This window comes from Dreissena polymorpha, chromosome 16 (assembly GCF_020536995.1).
Source record: "Dreissena polymorpha isolate Duluth1 chromosome 16, UMN_Dpol_1.0, whole genome shotgun sequence".
In the NCBI taxonomy this organism is placed as follows: domain Eukaryota; kingdom Metazoa; phylum Mollusca; class Bivalvia; order Myida; family Dreissenidae; genus Dreissena; species Dreissena polymorpha.
In genome coordinates this window covers 43,180,483-43,208,289 of record NC_068370.1, presented here as the reverse complement: position 1 = coordinate 43,208,289, position 27,807 = coordinate 43,180,483, and the positions used below count along the sequence as shown (strand labels likewise).

Genomic DNA, 27,807 nt, shown 5'->3' with positions numbered 1-27,807 from the left:
ACTGGAATCATTTTTGAACTCTTCCAAGATATAATCGGGATGAATCTTCTGACCAAGTTTCATGAAGATCAGAGAGTAAATGTGGCCTTTAGAGTGTTAACAAGATTTTACTATAGCCATATAAGGAAAAATGCCCCGCCTCTTGGAAGCCATGTTTTTCAAGCAAACATAATTATTTTCGAACTCATCCAAGATATTATTGAGACCAATCTTGGGACCAAATTTCATGAATATTGGACAATAAATGTGGCCTCTAGAGTGTTAACAAGGTTTTACTATAGCCAAATAAGGAAAAATGCCCAGCCCCCTGGCAGCCATGTTTTTCAACCAACTGGAATCATTTTTGAACTCTTCCAAGATATTATCGGGATGAATCTTCTGACCAAGTATCATGAAGATCAGAGAGTAAATGTGGCCTTTAGAGTGTTAACAAGATTTTACTATAGCCATATAAGGAAAAATGCCCCGCCTCTTGGAAGCCATGTTTTTCAAGCAAACATAATTATTTTCGAACTCATCCAAGATATTATTGAGACCAATCTTGTGACCAAATTTCATGAATATTGGACAATAAATGTGGCCTCTAGAGTGTTAACAAGGTTTTACTAAAGCCATATATAGCAATATAAGGAAAAATGCCCCGCCTCTGGTGGCCATGTTTTTAAAACAACCAAAATCATTTTCAAACTCATCCAAGATATCATTGGGACAAATTTTCTGACCAAGTGTCATGATGATCGGAAAATAAATGTGACCTCTAGAGTGTTAACACGGTTTTACTATAGCCATATAAGGAAAAATGCCCCGCCCCCGTGGTGGCCATGTTTTTCAACCAACTGGCATCATTTTTGAACTCGTCCAATATATATTTGGGATGAATCTCCTGACCGAGTTTCATGAAGATCGGACTATAAATGTGCCCTCTAGAGTGTTAACAAGATTTTACTATAGCCATATATAGCCATATAAGGAAAATGCCCCGCCCCTTGGCAGCCCTATTTTTCAAGCAAACGTAACCATTTTCGAACTGATCCAAGATATCATTGAGACCATTCTTCTTCTGACAAAATTTAATGAAGATTGGATAAATGTGGCTTCTAGAGAGTTAACAAGGCAAATGTTGACGGCTCACGACGCACGACGGACAAAAAGCGATCACCAAAGCTCACCATGAGCACGCTGTGCTCAGGTGAGCTAACAAAAAATGTTAAGAGTTTATGACAAGGGCAATTACATTCTCACATGTATTGTCTGTATTTTGAAATTCTCCCTCAAAGTATGACATCGTAACTAAATGCAGACATCTTAATTGCACGTCTTACTCCGTCTCAAATATAGATATACCATTTGTACCATGATATTTAGGATAACTATGTGTTGTTATCTCTATACAAAGTTACGTTACAGCTAAGAAACTACTTGGGCAGTAAGTTGCTGTTATGTGAAAGATGTACTCAAAGCATAACCTTATGAAACATTTTGGATCTTGTTTGTGACAAAGCTTCTTATAATTGTAAGTATAGGATATGACGATATAATAATCAAAGTTCATCTAGCGAAAGTATGTTCGTTGTATAATTATTTCGTGGTCATTCAGTATTGGATTGTTTTCATCTATTATTTTATGTGTTTAAAATATTAAAAATATAGTTTTATAACAAATTATTTTAATGACATACTGTGCTTAAAACTCATAACGCAACTCATAACACGACCAAGACTGGAGTCAACGCCAATGGCAAAATAAGCAACGCAACAGGGGTCCAGTTTCCTTGGTTTATTTGATTAAGTTACCATGGTTATAATGTACATGTATAGTGATTTGTGAACGGATGAATAAATATAAATCCATGGTTGACAGACATCAAAAACAGCATTTAACAGAGTAACGTCACAATTTTTTAACAGAGATATTAACTTGAATACGGTCCATTATGTTCAACGAATGAACAAAGGTGAAAAAACTTGAAATATAAAGAGCATAACGACGAACACCTTTGCATTGATCAATTTATTACAAAAACTCAATATTTAAAGCCTCGACTTAGTTTCTTCTCAAGCTGGTGCAGTTGAAGTACATGTATCACTTTATAATATCTGAAGAATTTACCTTGAATGAGAGTGTGATTTTTTAACATACTCGTACGTTATTTATATAAAATATAATGAATGTATCCATATATTGCTAATGGAGCACGTTGTGATGATTACACTAAATTAATTTATTTGTCTACAAGATCTGACTTTTTTCTTCTTAAATTATAAAGATCTTACAAAATTACAAAATAAGCAGTTTGGAGACAAAAGTGTTCAGCAGGCAAAATGTTTTTCATTGAAATGATTTATTAATCTCACATTTGTTAATAAATTACAAAACAAAGTAGTAACTACCTACTTAAAGTGGATAATATACATCAATGATGCCAAGATTCATACTGTAATGTTTCAATGACGTGTCTTCTTTTTGTGAAGTTCTCTATAGATTAATTCAAAACAAACCCGCCATATCATATACACGTATTATTTCCATCAAGATAGTTTCAAAATAATAATTATATATACAATCATTTGTTAACAATCTTGAACAGAAATATACAAACAAGTAACAAATTTATAAACTTAAATGGAATCTTCACAACGATTGCACATTTTAAACAAATCATTGTGGACAATGACACCTTAGTTTATGTTTTATTTATTCATATATGAACATAATATAAGCTATGTAAATGCATTCTTTAAAAGTTATATGTTAGGTTTTATAACATATGAGATAGAATACTATTTAATTCATTTATTTGTGAAATTATATTCTTTTGTATTTTACAAAGGAGGTCTTTTGTAAAAAAAAAATAGCTAATGCAGAATGGCAGGGGCCCCTTCCTTTTGTATGCACTACCTTTTGTATAAATATAAAAATTGGTAGTGCTCTATGAAAAGGTTTTTATTGGCTAGTGATAATGGTATAGATACATAAAGTTTTACTTTATATTTGCATTAAATTATTTTCAATACGGATCATTCCTCATGGAATAAATGTTGAAACAATGCTGGAATAAATACTTGTAAACAGCACATTTAAGTCACTTACATTTTAAACAATTTACTATACCAAGACTTTTCACGGAAAAGGTTGTCCCTAATTATTGTCATCCTCCCCCCTTCTCCTTCGCTGCTAAAGCCCAATGGAATGTTATGAATGATATATGACCTCAATTAACTTTTCATTATAATCTCAAAACTCTCAGATTATCCTCTATAAAGTTGGTGATGGAACATTAAACAAGAGATGTGTTTGTCAGAAACACAATGCCCCCTATTGCGCCGCTTTGAAGCTATAAATTTGACCTTTTACCTTTAAGGATGACCTTGACCTTTCACCACTCAAAATTTGCAGCTCCACAAAATACACATGCATGCCAAATATCAAGTTGCTATCTTCAATATTGCAAAAGTTATGAAGAAGGTTAAAGTTTTTGAATTTGTATTTTTTTACCTTTGACCTTGAAGGATGACCTTGACCTTTCACCACTCAAAATGTGCAGCTTCATGAGATACACATGCATGCCAAATATCAATGCTATCTTGGATATTGCAAAATTTATGAAGAAGGTTATTGTTTTGGTTAAAGTTTTGGGACACACACACAAATACAATGACAGACAGACCAAAAACAATATACCCCCGATCTTTCGATCCAGGTGCATAAAAATACCATTTGTGAATTACATGTAGTGTATATTCAATATCAAGGTTTCTGTTCAATCATAAATCTTAATACAATATGGTTGCTGTACATGTATTTAGATATAATGCTTTATATGTATCTAGATAATTGTAACAACAAGTATTTACATTTTGAAATAAACATTATTTAAATAAATAGAATATGAACACAACAGAGATAATATACTGCTATTCAGTATAGTAAAATCAAAATCAGTGAAACAAAATGACAACTTTTCTTTTAAATGCATAGGAAATAATGAACTTAAACCTGTTCCAGTATTAAATAGATTATAGATAGATAGTTAAGTAATTACTATTTGCCTGTCAATGCCAGGTTGAGTGCATGGTCAACAAAACCATTTACATAAAAAGAGGTGTGAAACCTTTTACTCTGACCTTTCAAAAGGTCTAACACATATTGAGACATGCTAGTCTATAGATTGCTAGAATGTTGAGCTTGTTGTTGTTTTTGTTTTTTATCGAGTGCATCGGGATTGTCTCCCATATGGCCATCGCCCCCGGAAAGACGTGTCAGTTGGTAACGGGGGATAGTGCAAGATACAGGAGACACCCTGTTCCAGAGGTGACCCTGGGTATTTTAGTGCCTGGTGTATAGCACCTAGTACACTGCACCTCGATTTAACATCTCATGCGAAAGACGAGTTAGAAGGTTAGGTGCAGCGGGGGATCGAACCAGCGATCTCTGGATTGTGCAGCCAGTGTGTTACCACTAGACAACGGATCCGCTACAATGTTGAGCTATATTCCTTACAAGCTATATAATGCCCATATTTGACCTTTGACCTGTAAATATGACCATGAACTTTGAACTGTGCACTGGAGTTTCATTTAACATACTGTCTCCATATGATTATTTGTGGTAAGTGATTTATTGCTTGTGTTTTAAACACATTAAAGTCCTAACAAGACCAGACTGATGCAGGGCCCCTATACTTAACCACAATTGTCAAATCTACATACCAACCGGGCTTGAAATAAATATAAACACTTTTGTCAATCAGAATATGTGGGATTGTTGATGAACTCTTTTAATAATGTTCATCATATTTTTTCATCAACAAGTAAAATTGTAATGAAGGCTTATTTCTGCATTTACAAGTCGAAATTACCTTAATTGCATTAAGTATTTAAATAAGAAGTAAGCACAATTAATTTTAGTAAGACAACTATTTTACAGAAATAACATGAAGCTGAGTTGCATTTTAAAACTTGGTAAAGCCAAATATTCACAGAAGGTGATACTAACAAAGACAACCATTTTTCAAAAGGCATGATTGACATTTGATGAAAGGTTAACATTCACAACAGGTGTCATTGACATGTGGGCAGACACATATTTCCAGGGGGGTCGGCAAAGAAGTGAAAGAAGTCAAACATATCTAGATGGTGAGGATGTTAAGTTGTTGGAGAAAATATTCCCACATGTGGCAGATGTGACCATTCCTACAGCCCAGTAGAGATAACGCCTCATTAGACAGATCTCATTATTCTCTTTTGTTACTTGGTTGCCAACCAAATTATCAGAGCCACAATTGAAATGATGACAGCAAGAAATATCACAAGAATGCACCGTTTCTTCCTTGTTCGATTCTGAAACAAAACAAAATAACACTCACACTCCCATGTATTCACAAAGTTTCAAAATCTAACACATATCTTCAATTTTTGTAAATAAAAACATAGAAATGTGTCACACAAACTGATGCCCCCACAACACATGTTTGGACACAGAGGGCCTTACTAGTATTTCAGCCAGAAATAATCTGAGCTAAAAATCCTTTCAGGACAATCACCTACACATTTAGTTCATTCAGCTGTAAAAATTTTAGTGAGAGCGTCAAAGCAATTAGAAGTGACAAAAAAAACTAAATTTTGGAACTTCATCTTTATATTCCAAGAAACATACAAAGGGCCATTGATCTGCCAAAACTTGTTGCCTCCGATATTCCTTTCTCTACCATCATCTATACATGAAGATCATTCAACTGCAAAGGTGAGAGCATGATCCACCAAGTATTTAAAGAGAATTTGAAAACACGTGCTTTTAGAATTATAAACATAAAAGGGGCCATTATTCTACCAAAACTCAAAGCAGCAAAAATTGCTTTTTGCTTATCATCTACATATCAAGGTTTTTAACTATGTCAGTTTGAGCAATATACAGCAATCAGTAAAAGAGGAATTGATAACACAAGCACCAGGACTACGGACGGACAGACAGGTGAAATGCTTATTGCCTTCCACCCAGTTGGGGCATTAAAATACAATTAAATTCAATAGGGCAATGCCTTATATTGCTGGACAGAGGTTAAGATAAAAATAATTAATACATTTTGACACAGTAATTTAATTTTGCAAATATGTTTTGATCAAGTATAAAATATTCAGCAATAAAAGACGAGAGTTTACAAGCTTTTTCTTCCATGTGATCATGAAGTTGTTCATACATACACAAATGCACCAGTTTTAACTCAGCAGAGATATAAAGGGACCAATAATCTTATAATATCACATAAAAAATTTATAATTAATATGACTAGATTTTTCTTATCTTTTTACCTTATGACCTTTTGACTTGTCATATAATCCAGTTACATATTTATAAGTTTCATGAAGCATTGACAAGAAATCTGCCAAGAGTGTAAAGTTGTGGTTGAACCCTAAGAACGCATTACAGGCATAGATGATCACAAAAGCTAACCAAGCTCCTGATTTGCGTAGGTGTGCTAACAACCATGAAATAAAATTAATACAATATACAAAATCAATGTTTGATTATGGAAACTAATTCAGAGTGATTACAACACAAGCCAAACATAAGTAAAATATTGGCACAACATGGAAATATATATGGTCTGCATCATGCAAAAATGTGTCTTATGCCGTATGAGGCCAGCATAGCTGCAGACCTTTCTGCCTATTTGCACAGACCGGTGGGAACTACCCTGTTTGCTAATGAGATCGCAAAACCTTCTGTGAGTAGCTCAAGAGCAGAGACTGGGCTGGATTTGCGCTGGCCCCATATGGAATAAGACAAATGTTCGTGTGATGTGGCTCATATTTAGAAAAATGTGTGCAACTTAATAAGAGTTATATTGTTGACCTGCAGCTGTTCTTAGTCTATGACAGATGATAACATAGTTTTTATGTTTAAACCTACACAAAATTATGGATGCAGATGTGATTAAAACATAAAGTGGCATTAATTAAATGAAAAACAAGATGTGTTTGTGAAACACTATGTCCCCCCCCCCCCATATATTTGACCTGGAAGGAAGACCGTGACCTTGACCTTTCACCACTCAAAATGTGCAGCTTCATGAGATACACATGCATGCCAAATATCAAGTTGCTATCTTCAATATTGCAAAAGTTATGGCCAATGTTAAAATTAGACGCAAACCAAACCAACAAACAGACAGGGCAAAAACAATATGTCCTTCATTATAGACTGGGGGACATAAAAATACAACAAAAAGTCCATGGTTGTTTCCTATAGCGTACATTATAATACAGCAGTAATAATAACGTGAACTAAGAACATAAAAAATGCACTCTACCTGTACATTATTTTTTTGGTACAGCAACTGCAATAATGATAGCCACAACAGCTAGTACGACCAATATCACAATGATTAGACAACACTTTTTTCTTCTGGCTTTAGACTGAAAATGAAGGTCAAACATAATTCAAAAGTAAAAAACAATATAGATAAAAGCAAAACAAAAGAACAATATTTAGCCAAAATAAAAGAGAAATAAGCAAATTAAAACTGGATGTAAAAGCACATATCTCCTGTGAACTTCAGTTTTAAACATATTTGAAGAATCGTTTGTGGCAAAATTTTTATAATTATGTTTATATAACCTTATAACATACCGTTTTAAGCTGAATGCAGAAAAAATATATTTGAAAAGTATTGCAAGCACCTGAGTGTAATACTGTGAATAAATTCACACTGCGTAAGTGCAAAAAACAGTTGTGACAAATGTCAAATTTAATTGAGCCTTGCTTTAGGAAAATGGAGTTTAACACATGTGAGGAAAGTGTCATCCCAGATTAGCCCGTGCTGTCAATACAGGCATATGATCAGGGACGACACTTTCTGCTTTAATGGTATTTGAATTTTTTTATAGACACAGTCATGTTAAGGATAGTGTCACCCCTTAATTACTCCACAGGCTAATATGGGATGAAAATTTACACAGGTGCATTAAGCCCAGTTTTCCCACAGCACTCCATTCAGACTAAACGCTTCTCAGTGTGTTGTGTCTGTGAGAGGAAAAGAATGTTTCACGGATTCAGACTGCACAGGCTAATCTGGGACTACATTTAACACACATGCATGGAGCCTCAGAGTGAGGCTACATTTCTATTTAGCACAAGCCAACTATTATACCTGGTAGTTGACAGCTTGTTTGAGTTCTTCACCTCCTTTCTCCACATGGACTACGGCATTCTCAACATTGGCCTCTATGCTGTCTATTAAGAATTGGGAAAACAGGCATATCATTTAAAACTGTCTTTAATACATATTCAAACAGTGTCTAACAGGAGCAAGCTAAGAAGCTACCAATGGCTGACACCAATTTACATAATTACTTAGTTTTCGGACGCTCTAAACTTGTTTACAAACCCGTTTTTAGCAAAAATAGTTATTCCTAAATTTTCAAATATACAGGTTTTCATCCATAGTTAATGCCTCTAAATTATTGGACAGTATAATTAACAATGCTCTTTTACCAGAATTCCGCACTTTTGCACTTATCTGTTGACCCTTCCAATATGCGTTTTTACAATCAGATTAAGGTCATAAAACCTGGCAGACAAATGCCTACAGGCAATAGACGATTTATTATATTTGCATTATTGGATTAGTAGCTATGTACATGTATATCGGTAATGTACAATGGCTTCAACCAACAGCCTAAACTGAAATTAATAAAATAAATTTATACTTTATGGTACCTTGTAGTATTTTACAAGATATATTCCTTTATACAATTGATGCAATATAAATTGAATATCATATTGTAAATTCAATATAAGAGAATGTCTATACATTTTCAAACACCTGTATTTTTAGTATCTGGAACATTTTGAACATTTTTGGTATCTAACACAAAAACTAACAAATATGTTTGAGTGTGCATGACCCCTGCTAAACTTGCAACTGAATAAAGATGTATACTTATAAAACAAAAATAATAAAACTAATCAAGTAATAGGAACATGGACACAACAATAATGAGTCAAAAAAAATAAAAATAACAAGAGATGTGTTTGTCAGAAACACAATGCCCCCTATTGGGCCGCTTTGAATATTTTTTTTACTTTTGACTTTGAAGGATGACCTTGACCTTTCACCATTCAAAATGTGCAGCTCCATGAGATACACATGCATAACACATATCAAGTTGCTATGTTCAATATTTCAAAAGTTATCGCAAAACTTTAACCAAGGTTAAAGTTTTGGTTAACCAAGGTTAAAGTTTTGGGACAGAATGACAGACAGGCTAAAAACAATATACCCCCGATCATTTGATCCGGGGGCATAAAAAAAGCATAATTTTTTGGGTTGTATGATACATGTATTAACATTGCATTCTCATATGATATCACCTAACCCCTAAAAGGGAACAAACTCTATAAGATAAACAAATAAAGAATGTTATACCTAGTTGTTCCCCTTGTTGATGTACTAGCATTCCTAGGTCCTTGAAAATCTGGTTAACGTCCATAATGTCGCTCTGTAAGTCACAGTTGAGTAAAATAAAAACTTGTTCAACAATTATGCACATTAAACAAAAAAAGTTTCTAGGAGAAAAACTGCACAAGTCTTTATACATGCATTAATGCTGATCTTATTTCAACACGTAGTGACATTCTTAAAGCTTTTACAATATGTGTGCCATGTTTTGGGAAAACTGGGCTTAAGGCATGTGTATGAAGTGTTTTCCAAATTGGCCTGTGCAATCTGCACAGGGAATCAGGGACTACAGTTTCCACTGATATTGGATTGTTTGTCTCTTCTAAACAAAAATCCAGTCTAGGCGGAAAGTGTTGTCCCTGATTAGCCTGTGCAGACTGCAGTGGTAAATCTAGGACGACTTTTTACGCACATGCATTAAGCCCAGTTATACCAGAACACTGCTTATATAGTTTGCACACAATATACCTCCAGTTGTTTGATAGCTGACTCCCTCTCCCTCAGGCTCTCCAAGTCCACGTCATTTTCCATCTTCATTATCTGTGCTGTCTGAGAGTAGCTGCAAACGAAGGAAAGGTTATGTCAGCAAAGATTTGTATAACATTCTTTAACGAATGACTGGATCTCATGGTTCCCCAGGCTTATATTAGCCGCGTCTAGCAAAAATGGGTCTTATGCCATTTGCAGCTAGTGAAGCTCCACACCAGCCAGCCAATTATGGTCAGGAGCTACACTGTCCCCTAGTAAGTCACGAACAATTTTGTGGTGTTATTAGCAGACAGGGGGCTCCTTACGAGAATGAGGGAATGTACAGGCTGATCTGGAGTTACACTTGCCACATATGACATAAGACCCACTTTTGCATGACCAGGCTAATATTTATAATATTTATAAATTAAAAAGACACTTAATAATACAAATCCTGTTATCTCATTCATGTACAAAACTTACTGGTGGTAATTTGCCCAAATGTTTATTTGTTTGAGGCAATTAAAACCTATTTCTTTAACTAACAACAATATATATAATATTCTTGTAAAATTCTTAAATAACTGTCTTGTTTTTAATCAGGTCAAGTTGACTTGATGTAAATAATTAAAATGTCACACACAAGTCAACAAAACCTTTTAAAAACTTTGTATGTCTCTTTTTTGACTTTTTACAGAAAATGTTAACATTTTGAAAGAAAAACGTCTTAGTCTACATATCTATGTGTGATGTATTTATAACTATTACAATTATAATTACAAAACAGGCAAAGATCTTACCCTTGCTCTGAAAACTGTTCTTTGGGCTCATCTCTGAACTCCGACTGAAACAAACAAAAGTTTATATAAATGGCTCAACCACTTTCACTCAGGTGTGCTTAAAATAAGAATTAGATTAAAATAACATATTAACATTAATAATCTTAAAGTTGAGTGACAAATTGTTCCGGAAAACATATTAAATTTATGTTCAACCACTTTGTTGTTGTTGTTGTTTTTTTAATTAAAATTTAAAAGATGAAGAAATTCAAAGCTTGTTTGATCACATGTAACCTGAAACAGATTAAGGAATTATATATTTTTTTTAACTTACTTCATAGAAATGCAGAAATAAACAATTGCAATCCAAGTATATCTTTCCATCTGTTAAGCCCAGACAATTAGTTGCTTCCTTCAAAAATGATGATGCCCCTGGCAAAGGCTTAATCAGTAGTGATAAATTTGACCATTTGAATTTAATGAGTCTCCATCCTAAATTTGGTCAGTGTCAATGTAAAAATGACTTCCTGTCACATGAGTGAGTTGAGAGTGTTCAAAGATAATATCAATGCAAGTAGCAAAGCTTAGTATCAAGCAGTACTGTTGTTAAATGAAACTTGTTATTTTGGGTTTAACAAGAATTAGGATTTTCTGAACTAGTCCAAAGGTATGTCATGGTCAAGGTCAAAATTAGTCAGGTGATGTGATTGTGTTCATAGTGTTTGTAGTATACAAAGGCAACATCCATGCAAGTATGAACGCTTTGAAAGAAGCAATATCAATGTTAGATCAAACATGTTATTTTGAGTCCACTTATAGATGAACAGTTGAACAATCAACAGACATATGGGCAAATCACTATATGCCTCCAATATCAGTAATTGCAAGGGCATACAAACCTGCTGAAGTCTGATATACAGTAATAAAGAAAAACTCACACACAAGTGAAAACAAATTCTAAAAGTAGCAAGTTTGTGCATTCAATAACCCACATAAGCATTTAGTCATTTACATTTCACGAAATTGTTATCAAATTGTTATCAAGAAAACCCCAATTGCTGAGCGTATAGAATGCACAATAAACTTTACACCTTTCATGAAACAGAATGATACGAACAATATGGCAACACAGTTTCAAACAATGCATATGAAAACAAATGCAGGAAAAAGAAAACTAATTCATCAAAGCTCTGAATGGTATTATTTGATTTTAAGAACATCCAGGTACTTACCGAGAAATCAATCAGAGGGACATCCTTTGTTTTCTGTTACAAAACAAATACTGTGGAAGTTTTATAAGGTATACCTATACAGCCCTTTCCCCAAGTACTTAGTTTAGGCACAGGGGCAAAGTTTCTCCAGTTGGTGATGGGTTCTTTTTTTTTGGTCACATTATCTTATGGGGGCTTTAAAGGGCATTGAAACATCATTAACAACCATGACATCAAATTTATTATTCTTAAGCAGCTTTATACATGAAACAAAATCAAAAACAAGTTGGCCTGTAGACACCCATCTATACTTTGTATTACAATTACAGACTAAAACTGGCCAATTCAAACAACACTTTTAATTTAAATATGACTATATTTACCAACTTGTTCAAAATTCTTAATTCTTAATTCACGAGGCATTATGAATGACACAATCAAAATTGATCCTCAACATGCTCTCAAAGCACAAATACAGAAATTTCTTTAGTCTAAGCTTGTGTTGCAGTTTAACAAGTCCACTGAAGAAATGCTCTATAAAATAATGAAGGCCAAGGAAACAATAAAAAAATCTCCAAGAACACACAATCTCCAAGCACACACAAATCGTACAGCACACCAATCAAACATCGCCTGTCAATGATAGGTATGATACTCACAAATCCACTGCTGGCTGCGCGCGCCCTGGATATGCTCTCCTTCTCTTTCACAGCCGCAGAGCGCTGTACAGTCTGGAACTTGTTCAACGCGTCACTGAACTCCTCTGTCAGACGCTCCTTCTGTAGCTTCATCTGACGCTGAAAAAGTCACTTTGATCATTTGAACCGCGTTCTGACAAAACTGGGCATAATGCATGTGAGTAAAGTGTCGTACCAGATTAGCCTGTGCAGTCTGCACAGGCTAATCAGGGACCACACTTTCCGTTTTAATTGGATTTTTCCTAAGAAAGACTTCATTTAAACGAAATGTCATAAAAGCGGAAAGTGTTATCCCTGATTAGCCTGTGCAGACTGCACAGGCTAATCTGGGACTACACTTTATGCACAAGCATTAAGCCCAGTTTTCTCAGAACGCGGCTCATTTTGTAAACAGGATAGCGGTCAAAACAGATCTTTTACCCTACTGTAGTGATAATTGTTGAAACTTTGCTGCCACTGAAAATCCTATACCTGAAAGTGTGGTCTATTATCAAGCACATACTGCACAATTCAATTCAATTAAAGATGCCTTTCAGCAACTACTGTAAACGTATAGAAATTCGTTGGTATGAAATTTCGTGGTTTAATGAAAAATAACTAATTCGTTGACACGTAATTTCATGGATTTCAAATTTTCGGGGAATAATGACCATCATAATAATTGAACTTTTATTAAAACAACCAGAGTAATTAACAAAGCATAATCTGCTAATCTGTGTTGACAGCAAGACTTGAGGTTAATGTGCACTGAAGCATGAAAGTGTTGCCGATAATTGTCGATAGGAGTGATAAAGCGGCGCACGTGTGGGTTCCCGCTCGCTAATTGCCATCAATGTTGTTTTGACATTATTTGCAATTCTCAGCGCAATTGGTCCCCTAGTAGAAACAATTGAGTAATAAGGTCCCCAAAATACACGTTTGAAAACCGTTATATCGCTTTTAACTTTAATTGGCACTAATTGACATATGTGATAAACTGTTAACTGCTATGTATTATCTGTATTAACCCTGATGAATAAAACGTACATTAACGATGATGAATAAAAAAAGAAAAACTCATAGATATAGTGTAATGAGACCTACTAAAGTGAAGTAACGTTTACCAAAGACTTATACTATTGCAAAAAGCAATGTCTCGGATAACCGACAACAAAAGAAAATGTCAGAAATGACATTTGCAAATGACCGATTTCGGATTAAAAATGTATAAGTAATCGTTGGTACTTAATTTCGTGGTTCAGCGAACCAACGAAATCCACGAAAATTCGTACCACACGAAATTAAATAGTTTTACAGTACCGTAAACCATTTTCAAAAGTGCAAAAAATACACAAGTTCTTGCATCCATATTAAACCAGCGCATCAAAAGGCTGCCATTTTTTTTTAGTGAGTCACTTAAGATAATGTCTGAAGAACCAGAGAGCCATACTGATGAAATTCCACGATGAAGTAGTAGGTCTGTTTGAATGTCAACATTTTTACTTGTAGGGCCACATTTTTACTTGTAGGGCCTATGTATTTGTATATCTTTGATGAATTTATTAAATTACACTGTATATTTGTGTATATTATTTAACATATTTTTGTAGCAGCTTTGTTCACAATTTTTTGTTTAATTTTCAGATATGTTCACATATATTTAATATCTGGCAATCCAACTCAAATACTTTTATAACAGTGAATATTTCATTACCACTTTTGCTATTTGTTGTCATTCTTACTATTTTGTCATGTCAATTGTAAATATGAATCATCTCCAGAGCAAAGTATAAGCACTTATAAAGCTCTTGTAATGTTGCTCCACTTTGTTCCTCAGTACCTGCTGATTTTCAGGCGCAGGCAGATTGGCCAACGTCTTCATGTCCTTGTTTATGTCCTGGGCCAACTTGTTTGTGTCATGAGTGATCTTATGGCTGTAATCAGAAATAAATAAATACATATGAGGCACACTCTGGGAATATGGGGCTTAATGCATGTGCGTAAAGTGTTCTTCACAAATCAGGTACAATACTTTCCTTTACACTATATAAACTGTATTTTTGTAAAGAAGAGACTTCCTTTAAACAAAACAAGCAAATTCATTGAATTGATATCCCCACTTCATAAAGTTCCTTTATGGATCGATGCATATCACTTGATATACATTATAATCCTTAAGTGTAAGGTATGAATTAATATGTAATAATTAAGTGTAGGGTACTTGTTTTTATGAATTTTCAATTCTCCTAATTGATATCTACATACTCATGAAGTTCCATGTTGATATCTAGAAGCATATCTGAGATATAGCCTTGAAAAGTTACATCATACAAAAACAACCAAGGGCATTACATGTAATTAGTTAAGAAAGTGCAGGGTTATGATTCTTATGCATGACACTTTTTCCCACCCATTTCTTCACCCATGAAGTTTCATGTTGAAATGTTGTTGGCGTCGCTCTGGAGAGCGGCGACTAGTATGTAATGCTTTTTTTTTTGCTTATGGGAGGAGAAGTTATTTTACGGATCAATGTATATATTTTTGTTTTAAGAATATCTTGCATAGTGGAGATTTTCTGTGTAAATTAGTGTAAATAAGTATTGCATTTGTGCCTATTACATTTATTACAACATTTGTTGCCAATAATGCAAAGATAATTGTTTTAATTAATAACAGATCCACAACTGATCACAGGGGAAAGATCACAGGGACTGGGCAAATACGCGAAACTTTCTGGTTTTGTATAAAAACAAAACATAATCAAAATATATTTATTTTGTGTTTTTTTTCTAAATTGCTTATTTAGTGGAGAATCAATGTAGTACAATATTTGACGACCTATCGCGCAAGCAAGTTTATTGGAAGGCGTAGTGGTACGAAAACGTACAATGTATTAGTTTATTAATAGACATATAATAACGATCGCTATACACAACTTCACCAAATAGCAGTACATAAATTATGTCAGGTGGAATAGCTCAGTTGGGAGAGCGTTAGACTGAAGTTGTTTACGCAACAATCATCTAAAGGCCCCCTACTTTTTCAGTCAGATTAATAAATATAATTAAGCTTTATTTTATGTAGACATTTTAAAATCAATTTAATTTTACTACAATTGGACATTTTTATTAAAATTAATGGATGCCGCTTGGTGACAACGTTAATTAAAATTTCTTACATCACTTAAATATCTTATAAAAAAATACACGTGTTTTTATATTAACAAATAAATGCAAACAACACATCTATTATCCATGTATTTTTATGGTTGTCTATCATAGGCCCCAAGTACTATCCCTACCACATATAGAGTGCGAAGCGCAACACGTATTATTGATTGTAATAATAAGTTGTGATAAAGGAAGCAGCCGCTTATCAATGAGGAGCTGTGTCCCAGCAACCCGTTTCCCTAGAGTCAAGCACTCTTCAGAGTTTTTTAAGAACCACATATAGAGCGCAAAGCGCGACACGTATTACTATCCAGGTGGTATGGGCCCTTTAGCATTATCCGACCATTATGTCCATAGTTATTTTCCTTAGAAGTTGACACATTTTGAAATCTTTGTTCGAAGTCCAAAATTTTCATACCATTGTTCCCAAACTTGCACAGGTTTTTTTATCAATGAGGACCCAACCCAATCTCTATATGAGCAATATCGGACCATAAGTCCAGAATTATGTCTCTTTGAATTTAAAAATAAAAGTAAAAAACTGCTTGGTTAGGTGATTATGTCAACATTTTTCATCAGATTCTTTCCAAACTTACAGTGTCTTCATATCAATGAGCATTTTTACCTCATTTAAAATGAGAAACATCGGGACAATAAGTCCAGAATTTTTTTCTATTAAATTTGACAAAATAAACAATTTCCACTTGTTTAAAAGATTTCACAACTTTCGTCTGAATCTTTCCAAACTTGTTAAGTGTTTTTATATAAGTATTACTCGAACCCTATTGAAAATGATGAATATTGGAGCAATAAATCTATTATGATCTTTTACTGAATTTCAAAGTATTGTGAAATGCAGCTTCTTTATGCAATTTACAGTGTTTTCATATCAATGAGTACTCAACCCCTATCTTAAATGAGCAACGTTAGAATAAGTTCAGAATCATCTTCCCATGAAGTTGAGAAAAATATGAAACTACGCTTACAAGATGAAGCAGATTTTTTAAAACCTACACAGTTCTGTTCCATTAATGAAAACCGCACACGGATGCCAGAAAACAAAAGGAAACCAATGTTAATAAAATGAACTATGAAATATTTGGGGGTTACAACACAAAATCATAGATTATGGTTAAATGGGGGTTATAACACAACATCAAAAATAATGGTTATTTGGGGGTTATAACACAAAATTATAGATAATGGTTATACCAGTATCTTTTTCTATTTTGTTTAAAATAATCAGCCAATATATTAATATTTACAATAGAAAAAAAATTGTTCCATGTAACTTCATTAAGTGCCTTTTACACTGAAATTCATGACGCCCTTTGATGCTTTGCATCAATACTTATCTTGTATCATATCTGAGATATAGCCCTGACAAGTTCCATCATAAAAGAAAGCAACAAAGGGCAATAACTTTTATTTAAGAAAGGTAAGGGTTATGGTTCCTAGGCATGGCACTTCTCCACATTAATATCAATACACACATGAAATTTCATGTTGAAATAATGAAACAAAACAAAAACAAAGGGCAATAACTCTTATCAAAGAATGTGTAGAGTTATGGTTCTTATGAATGGCACTTCTCCGATTAAAATGTGTGGGAAAGGTTACTATTGAATAGTGAATGGAGCCATGTTTGGAGCCATAAGAAGTCATTGGAACGGGGGTTAGTTACGAATTAACTTACACTCTGTCCCGGACTTGCTCTGAATCCTGGGGTGTCCCAATCTGTTTGACCAGCTTCTCCAGCTGAATCACTGTAACACAGACAGACACAGCAAGCAGCCATTTAATGCCGTTTTGGGTTTACATATATATATGGACCCATAACCAAGGATAAAGAGATTTTTGTTTTTCGCAGCTTTGTCAAAAGATCTTCAAGTAAAGAAATTTTCAAAACAATGCTAACAAGTAACAAGAGCTGTTTGTAAAACATGCATGCCCCCCCCCCCCCCCCCCCTATGGGCTGTTAGTTGTAGGGGCAGCCATTGTGTGAATACGTTTTGTGTTACTGTGACCTTGACCTTTGACCTAGTGACCTAAAAATCAATAGGGGTCATCTGCCAGTCATGATCAATGTACCTAAGAAGTTTCATGATCCTAGCCGTAAGCATTCTTGAGTTATCATCAGGAAACCATTTTACTGTTTCGAGTCACTCTGAACTTGACCTTTGACCTAGTGACCTGAAAATTAATAGAGGTTATCTGCCAGTCATGATCAATTTACCTATGAAGTTTCATGATCCTAGCCGTAAGCATTCTTGAGTTATCATCCCGAAACCATTTTACTATTTCGATTCACTGTGACCTTGACCTTGTAACCTGAAAATCAAAGGGGTCATCTGCTTGTCATTATCAATGTACCTATGAAGTTTCATGATCCTAGACGTAAGCATTCTCGAGTTATCATCCGGAAACCATTTTACTGTTTCGAGTCACTGTGACCTTGACTTTTAACCTGACAATCAATAGGGGTCATCTGCCAGTCATGATCAATGTTCCTATGAAGTTTCATGATCCTAGGCGAAAGCATTCTCGAGTTATCATCCGGAAACCATTTTACTGTTTCGAGCCACTGTGACCTTGACCTTTGACCTAGTGACCTGAAAATCAATAGGGGTCATCTGCCAGTCATGATCAATGTACCTATAAAGTTTCATGATCTTAGGCATAAGCATTCTTGAGTAATTATCTGGAAACCATTTTACTGTTTCGAGACACTGTGACCTTGACCTTTGACCTAGAGACCTGAAAATCAATAGGGTCATTTGCCAGTCATGATCAATGTACCTATGAAGTTTTATGATCGTAGCCATAAGCGTTCTCGAGTTATAATCCGGAAACCATTTCACTATTTCGGGTCACCATGACCTTGACCTTTGACCTAGTGACCTGAAAATCAATAGGGGTCATCTGCGAGTCATGATCAATGTACCTATGAAGTTTCATGATCCTAGGCATAAGCATTCTTGAGTTATCATCCAGAAACCATTTTACTATTTCGGGTCACTGTGACCTTGACCTTTAACCTAGTGACCTGAAAATCAATAGGGGTCATATGCCAGTGATTATCAATCTACCTATGAAGTTTCATGATCCTAGGCCTAAGCGTTCTTGAGTTATCATCCGGAAACTATTTTACTATTTCGGGTCACCGTGACCTTGACCTTTGACCTAGTGACCTGAAAATCAATAGGGGTCATCTGCAAGTCATGATCAATCTACCTATCAAGTTTCATGATCCTAGGCATAAGCGTTCTTGAGTTATCATCCGGAAACCATTTTACTATTTCGGGTCACAGTGACCTTGACCTTTGACCTAGTGACCTCAAAATCAATAGGGGTCATCTGCGAGTCATGATCAATGTACCTATGAAGTTTCATGATCCTAGACCTAAGCGTTCTTGAGTTATCATCCGGAAACCACCTGGTGGACGGACCGACCGACAGACCGACCGACCGACCGACATTCGCAAAGCAATATACCCCCTCTTCTTCAAAGGGGGGCATAACAAAGCTATTGTCAAGCAATATGGTCCCCTACCGGTTCCAGAATTTGTCAGAAATTCCACCATTTTCAAAATTATTTTTTTTGTGGTTGCCAAAGCAACCAGAATTTTTGACCTAGGAACAAAATGAAATGATGTGCATAATGTCAATATTGCCATCTATCCATGTTCCAAGTTTTATGAAAAAATATTAAGAACTTTTAAAGTTATCGCAGGATCCAGAAAAGTGTGACAGACAGACACACACACACACAGAGCGCAAACCGCTAGGGAACAATAACCGGAGAATAAGTCCAGCAATCTTGCCTGCCTTTTAAAAACTGATATCAAATAAACATCAATGTAAGGCCATCCTTAAAAATTATTTTGCTTGGCATAACCCGACCTACCCACTAAAATTGGCCCGACTGAATTTTTTTTTTTGTCACTTTCCAAAAAAAATCTTTTTTTTTCCCGCCGAAAATTCTTTCCACTAAATTTTTCCTTTCCACTTTTTATCCTTTTCGGTTATTTGCATGATTTAATTGAATGCTCTTTCAAGGTATCTAGAATAACAATTAGCAAAACGCGTACCGGTATTTATTTGAGCCGCCTATTTATTTGACATATGCATATGCGATTAATTAGACTTTAAATACAATAAAACTGCTCCTGTTTTTCTCGTATCCCTTTAATTAAAATACGCTGCTGTCGCTTAGGATAGTTTGGGAGTAAAAAACAAATTAATTAATTACCATTCAATTTAATTCGGCAATCGGCAGAGATGTGTCATATTATTGCCATTTAAGTAATTATTTAATTATCACTCTTTAATTCAGATCGATAAATATTCGGTAGAAAGATAAAAAGTGGTCAGCTTAGAAATATTTATTGACGGGTATTGTCACGTTTTTGTTTCATTTAATTATCTCTTTATACGACTTTGCGACCGGCCACTATTTTGAAGGCAGACTGCGTCGGATATTAAATGTGTATTCAAATTATACAACATCTGCGCATGAATGACCCACTATCCGATAGCTCCACCCGTTATCACGTTTCATTGGACAACATCATGTCATGTGTAAGCGAGCTCAATGTTGATTGGCCAGCTACCATGTGCACTTCAATAACAATAAGGTCAAGCGATGTCTAATCGGGTACAGACCGGGTTTCGTTAACTGTTCGAATTGCGAACACTTTCATTGAAACAAAGAGACAAATATAGAAAACCAGTCCGGATTAAAATGGCTGATGTTTTCAACGAAATTTTATCAACTAAATTTTACTAGATTTTCGCAATTTAGATTTTTCTTGAGCCAAATTCTCAATATTTACGCAAATGGCTCAAATGGCGAACGACAGCGCAAGCATTGCGAAAGTGTTATTGGAATAAATGCTCACTTTTCAGGGCTTGCGCTGTCATTCGCCATTTGCGAAAATATAGCAAATTTAGCTCAAGAAAAATATTATTTGCGAATATGCTAAAATCTTGTTAAATTGAAAACATTCGCCATTTTAATCTGGATTGTTTTGGTTTTTTAAACCATTTTTCTCTTTGTTTCCATGAACGTTTTGAAGCGCATATGGTAGCTGGCCAATCAACATTGAGTTCGCTATCGGGTAATATTGGGTCATTCATGCGCAGATAATGGAATACACAGTTGATATTGTCGTCTTCTTGCAATATAACGGCCGATGGCAAGTCGTATAAAAAATAAGCAAATGAAAAGAAGCGTAACACTCAATAAATTATTTTTAAGCTGATCATTTTACAACTTTCTACCGTCTATCGATCTGAATTAAAGGATGATAATTAAATAATTAGTTACATGTCGAAGATGTTACACCTTTCTGTTCTTTATTGAAATTAAAATGTTATTATTACTTTGTTGTTTTTTACTCACAAACTATGCTATTGTAAATTAATATGTCAACCAAATAGTATATTAATTTCGTATTTGCTAGGTTACTTGTTTTCATTTTCTGTAGTCAAACGATATGCACATTTTATTTCATGTGCAAAATGCGTTCAATTTTTCGGACTCGCGTTTTCGGATAAAGTATTTTTCGTCGATTATATTATATTTTCGATGTTCTTTATACTAAAAATAGACTTGCGAATACACGTGCAATGATACGGACGGTGCAGAAAAATCTACCGATTTCCTTTTATGAGGCAGAAGACCTGGAGCTTTATTTTACAATTACCTTTCAGTTTGGTATATGTCGGAGTTCAATGTCAGAAAAAAAACACACAAAAAATAAATAAAAGCCCTACCTACCCACCCACCCAAATTTACCTGGGTTGGGTTATGCCAAACAATTTTTTTAAGGATGGCCTAAGTGTTTCTTCGCACTGCCTACCATTTCTTGATATTTCCCCAATGTTTCTCCCAATCTCAGCAGCCAGAGCAGTCGGATCCTTGATCCCTGAAATTACATGTGGATCTCACTTCATGTCATGGCAACCTCATCTATATTACAGGGAACTGAGCCATGATAATCACAATTCTGATTATTAAATGTTACAAATATCAATTTGTGTAATTGTAATCCCAATTGTAATGTATAATTATGATTCTCGTCATTTGCAGCGTCATGATCTATGCTGTCAATGTCAATGCATGAAAAAGATTGGTTGTCCATTATCTAGGTCGTAGTCAATTAAGGCTGTCTTGACCAGACTCCTATCTGACATGCGCATTGAGACTTAACAACAAGTATCAATAAGACTTTAGTTTTTGTAACATGATCTTAAAATATACACAGGAGTGGTAAACGACTGGTCCCAACTGATTCTTCAGAAAAAAACTAGAACTCGGCGAGTTGGACGTGTCGCCTGATGGTAGCATACCTGTGTTAATTGTTTACTATTATATCAGGGATGGGACATTAATTCTTAATATTATTATTATTAAAAATGTTTAAAGTAAAGCTCAAGACATAGTAGTTACAGTATGAACCTTTTTTGGGGTTGCTGTCGCAGACTTCAAAATCTAAACGCCCACCCTAACTTCAAGGTCAAGGTCACAGGGGTCAAAACTCTTATGTGCATGGAAAGGTTTTTTCCAGATACACATGCGTACCAAATATGAAAGCAATATCTGAAGGGACAGATATGGTCAGATAGAAGAAGATAAAGATATTTGACTAGTTTGGAATTGAATGTAAAGTAAAGCAAGGTTGTGTTGTCTCATCTGTGGACATAATGAAGCTCACTCATGTACACTTATGAAGCAGCATATATGGAGCTACACTTTATGGATATGTCTTAAGGCCCATTCTCCCACGTGGCTCATACTTAATGCTACACTGATGGGATAATAAAATGTACTTCTGCCCATTTTCACACAAGTTGGCTCAGATCTTGTCAGAGCAACACTGTTTGAATATGTCATAATCTGAATATGTCATAAGGCCTGTTTTGCGCAATGTGGCTCATATCTGGAGTTATACTGTTTTACCATGATAAGCCTAAGGCTCCATTTACCTGAGGCACTGCCTCCCTGGTACAGCGCTGTGTTGCCTCTGCCATAGCTCGCCATGCCAGACATCAGTTATATGCAGGTCTCAAATTGCTATAAGAGAAAAATACCATAACTGTATCTAAGACTTTATGCTTAGCAGTTCCGTGGATTTTACAGAACATATATAATCAATAATCCTTCTTTCACCTTCGTGCATCCTTATACATAGTTGCAATAATTCAACTCTCAGCTTTATAACCCAAAGGGTTGCTGAGAGTTGCAATGCGCCGTCTATTGTCCAAAGGTGCAAAATTTTATCACCATTGCAAAGGCTTAGTAACACTGATTCTGCAAAAACTTATCAATGTTTACCTGTTTTACGCACATACTTATGCAAATAGTACCATTAAAGCAACAAAAAATTGCTTTTTATTTACTTTGTTATTCTTTTGTACGCTCTATCGACCATATTGAGAACGGTTGTAATGTTGCAGCGGTTAGGTCGCATTACACAAATATTCTTAACATTGTGATATTCGATGTACCCGTTAAGTTGATAACAATGTTTTGAGTCGTCGAATATTTACACTGTTAGAAATTTCAAAACGAAAATGACAGCAAGAATGGTGTGTTGAAATATCGATGTGTTTGTTTAGGTTGCATGCAATGGATAACGTCAGTAGGCTGCCATTCAGGTAAACTTATGTGTTTATGAAGTTCATTCATCGCTTTCCTTAATTGTTAACGAACGACGTCTGTTTAGTGATGCGCACGAATCTGTGTGCTGATTTGCGCTTGAGTTTATTAAGGGGTGCATATGGACTCCAGAGCCGCCATAGCAAAAATTATCAAAGGCTCTGGAAGTACGTTTTTATGGACTACCTTATACAAAGTTCTAGGAAATGCTTAATCTAGGGTATTTGTAGCATAATTTTGACAAATGACTCTTATAGCAGCATTGTTTGCATTAATTAAGAAATTGTTTAATTTGTTTCCTTAAGAGGTGTTGCTGCATTTTATTTAACTGAGAATATATTTATAGCAACACCGATGATGACTATTATCACAACCCAATATTTTTGTTATCAGTATCATCCGAAATGACCGAGTTGGTTCATAATTCAATTGTCAGTGGTTCGATCCCAGGTGGGGTTAACTTTTTTTAAATTTCTTTAATTTCATTGATGTATTTTTATAAAATTTGACGTAGATGGTAGGGATAGTTAAAACAAAAAAACTCGGTTAAAAGTGCGGTGACCCCCTTTTTTTATTTGTGTTTTATGATGACAACACATAGATGAACATATTTGAGCAATTTTGCAGAATTCTATTAAACAGAATCTTTTTAATTTACATTTTGGTGTTAAAAACAGTAAAAAATTGATGTTTTTTGGGGTTACATAAAAATTAAAAAAAATAATATTTTTTTAATTTAACTTGTGTTCTCCATTTTTTTGGCATTGTGTTGTTTAATTAAATGGTATTTTATGTATCTCAGCTTATATAATATCTATATGTTGTCTATTTCATAGGTTATTAATTGGTTTGAGGCAATAAGAGATTTTCCAGTTTAAATGAAAAAGTACATGTTATAAAATGGTGAATAAAATCAAAACAAGGCCGTTGACCCTACATTTTTATTTCAATTTTCATATAGCATTTTTATATAGAACTTGAATATAAATTTTGAAAAAAATCTATTTGGTGGTAAAAAATCAGCAAAACTGCAGCAACACCTCTTAACTGCTCGATACACGGTACTCAGAGGATAAATGATTAAAAAGACGAACATATTTGACTTAACAGCACCTGATAGCATTTTTAATGACGAAAATCCTTCATTTTTAACTGCAGTAGCATCAAAATGAACACAACTGTCTGCCATTGATGTTTATGTTTTTGTCGGGTTAATCATAATTGGTAAATTAAACAGCACTGATACTAAATTTTGGGTGCTGGAGGTTTCGGTAAATGACAAGTTCGGTAAATTGATTTATAGAGTAAAAGCCGTGGAGGTTTCGGTAAATTGATTTTATAGAAGAAGTATACCTACAACGAGGTGTTAATGACACCTATTATCGGCTTACAATAACATTGGGGGCATTTATTTGCAAACTGTGGATTACTTTTGAGTTGAGTAATTAATGCTATGCCTAAGGTAAAGAATTAAGGGAAATGAATGAGCTACCTCTGAAAAACGAATTCTGTTAGGAAATTTCTAGTTAATTTTACGATTTAAATAACGCAATACTGTTGTTTGTTTTTTAAATTGGTGCTTTTATTTAAATAACATAATAGTAACATAAAAGTAATAAGAAATAATGATTTATGGCGGAATCAATGTAAGCTCTTCAATTAAGTTTAATGCTATTTTAAAAAGTTTCTTATGATTTAATAAAAATGATTTCATGTTGAATTTTATATTTATTTATATGTTTCATTATTTCTTTCTGGTTGAGAAAAACACAAGAAAAAACAATATATAAAATTTAATACGTGAACTTAATTAATAAAAAGTAATATAATGATACGCGTTATGTTTTATAATTATGTTAAGTGCGCGTGTCATTGAACGTTGAGTTAAGCGAAGAGATACACATAATTGAAAACTGATAAAAATGACATCTAACACAACGTCAGCCAAATTAATACACTGTGTAATAGCAAGCTGCCGTGATGATCATTATATTATCAAATTAATACACAGGCACCAGGCTACTGTACTGGAACAATGGGTTTTACGGCCAAAATAACTGATATCATTTTTTGCCTAAACAATGATCAATAAAAAAATAATAACTGATTTACTTTGTAATCCGTTTTCTTTACCATATATTATAAATAAGCAACAACTAAACCTTGGATACAATATATATATTTGAATATTTCATGTCATTTAAAAAAAAATGAGGGAGTAATCACATATTAATTAGATACATTTTTGACGCACTACAATGTTAATAAGACACATTATTATCATTCAGATTTTCTAATACAAATGAGATACATGTACGACACTGTTCAATTTAATGTTACATTTCAACCATATTAGTCGTTCATCGTTCAAGACTCGTCGTCGTCGAGCATGTGGTGGACCGCTGTGGATGGTCCAAGGGCATTGATGTGGCTGATGATCCTCAGAAGTTCAGTGGTTGTCAGCTTCTCCTCTTCGTAGTCATCCCATGCTTGATGTAGTCTGCCGTGTATCGTAACATACTTCCTCCGTCTGATCTTCGTGAGAAGGTGCTGGCTCACCAGCCGTATATGTAGATCAACTGTCTCAGATTCCTCTCTGAGAAGGTTGGCCAACTTGTAAAGACCAAGGTTGGCTGAACACGCTCGTGCGTCGATGCGTCTATGCCATCCTGTGGAGGCCACCTCTTGTAAGAGCCACATTATTATATTTTTTTAACTAATACTCTTTAATTAAGGTTTTTATCAACTAAGTGTTTAAAAACATATATAAATTACAAAACGATCATGACCTTAATATATAATTTACCTCCATCGATTAGAATATTAATAGGTTGCAAGCCTGGATAATTAATAATAACACTTTGCAAACATCGTACATTAAAACAGATAATTTAATTAGCGCCAAACAACTCAATTAATGTACATCAAAATTAATCCACAGTTTGCAAATAAATGCCCCTAATGTTATTGTAAGCCGATAATAGGTGTCATTAACACCTCGTTGTAGGTATACCTCCTCTATAAAATCAATTTACCGAAACCTCCACGGCTTTTACTCTATAAATCAATTTACCGAACTTGTCATTTACCGAAACCTCCATAACCCCTAAATTTTACATAAATGATAAATCATGTAAATAAACAAAGATCTAACATGCCATCAAAAGTCACAACCAATAACAAACAACAACAATATTTAGGACCTTAGCTAGTCAGGTCAAGGGTTTAACAATGTGGAATCATGAATCATGAATTGAGAGAACAGCAGAGTTACATTCTAGTTCAACATAACATAAATAACAGAGACTCTGTCAATCTGTCACAGTGTTCGAACCACCCACAAAGTTGACAAACACAATTTTTATGTAAATGTTTGCTACTACGAATGAACGATCTACACTGAGCGTTTTGTAACCTACCAATGTGTGTTCTTTGCTTTCGGTATAAACAATCACGATTACAATACGGCACAATTCTGTTTAAATATCTTCCAAAAATTAACATTATCACAGGAAGTTGATTTTATTTTTACGCCATAATGATGACGTCATTCATGGGAGGTTACTCGACCGTTGCAGACTCTAAATCCCGTCTATCTGAATTCTAAACTAATATGTACCTTCTGATGCACATGCCGGAAAGAAACATTATTAGACCATGCGGTCGTTTATTAATTGATCGACGTATAACTCTCTTTAACACATATAACAACTTTGTGAGATACCTCGTCACAAAGACCTATAGATAACACAGATTGGAAACTTCGCGCCTTATCGGGCTATCTCTCGGCGGGGTCACGTGGTCGAGAAACCGATAAGTACACTGAGATCAGCAGACGATTTATTCCATGAATCAATCGGAGTAGTCCGGAGATAGCCGGTGTATCACGATTGCGATAAGATAGCGACGCGTCAGTAGCAACGGCTACGATTATCGAGCAAAGTTATGCGAAAATGTTACGGCGCTATGAAAGGCGGCTGTAACTTGGTCAATAAAGATCCGATTTATATAAAATAAAGTTTCATAGAAACATAGGTAATTATGTTGTTTTTTTATAAAATCTCGATTTTATTTACCTACAATAAGAATTTATAATGCCGCGATCGTTGAAGAAATAGCGCTAAGAACTTCCAAATCGCGGCGAGAATGCTGTTGAATAGTTTATTTGAAAGGCTTTTGCTGATAAAATATTGTTGTATAATTTGGTATTTCAAACAGTTAAAACTTTATAAAATATTATTATTTCAAAACGAATAGATATATGTGGACACATAGATCTAGGTCTCTGATTAAAACAACATTACAGTATAATAAATGCTATGATCGTTCGACCCAAAAACGGTTTCAGTTAGACTTATTCCAATATTGATTGTGTAGA

General features: G+C 34.5%; 1 protein-coding gene and 1 long non-coding RNA gene across 3 annotated transcripts in view; both read right to left on the bottom strand.

The window, feature by feature from the left end:
- Positions 1 to 27,807, bottom strand: part of LOC127862065 (uncharacterized) — a 486,885-nt gene that overhangs the window by 256,469 nt on the left and 202,609 nt on the right. The window lies entirely within an intron of this gene.
- LOC127862046 (syntaxin-12-like) lies at positions 1,763 to 27,010 on the bottom strand. 2 transcript variants are annotated; one of them, XM_052400991.1, is made up of 13 exons: positions 26,849 to 27,010; positions 22,757 to 22,844; positions 21,631 to 21,696; positions 17,463 to 17,532; positions 14,437 to 14,530; positions 12,579 to 12,716; positions 11,941 to 11,973; positions 10,730 to 10,773; positions 9,930 to 10,020; positions 9,429 to 9,501; positions 8,151 to 8,233; positions 7,311 to 7,416; positions 1,763 to 5,340 (listed from the first exon to the last, which is right to left on the bottom strand). In XM_052400991.1, the coding sequence occupies exons 2-12, from the start codon at positions 22,818 to 22,820 to the stop codon at positions 7,318 to 7,320; spliced, it is 855 nt and encodes a 284-aa protein (XP_052256951.1). In that variant the 5' UTR covers positions 22,821 to 22,844; positions 26,849 to 27,010; the 3' UTR covers positions 1,763 to 5,340; positions 7,311 to 7,317. The 2 variants fall into 2 exon arrangements, with proteins under 2 accessions (XP_052256951.1, XP_052256952.1); XM_052400992.1 differs by lacking the exon at positions 11,941 to 11,973.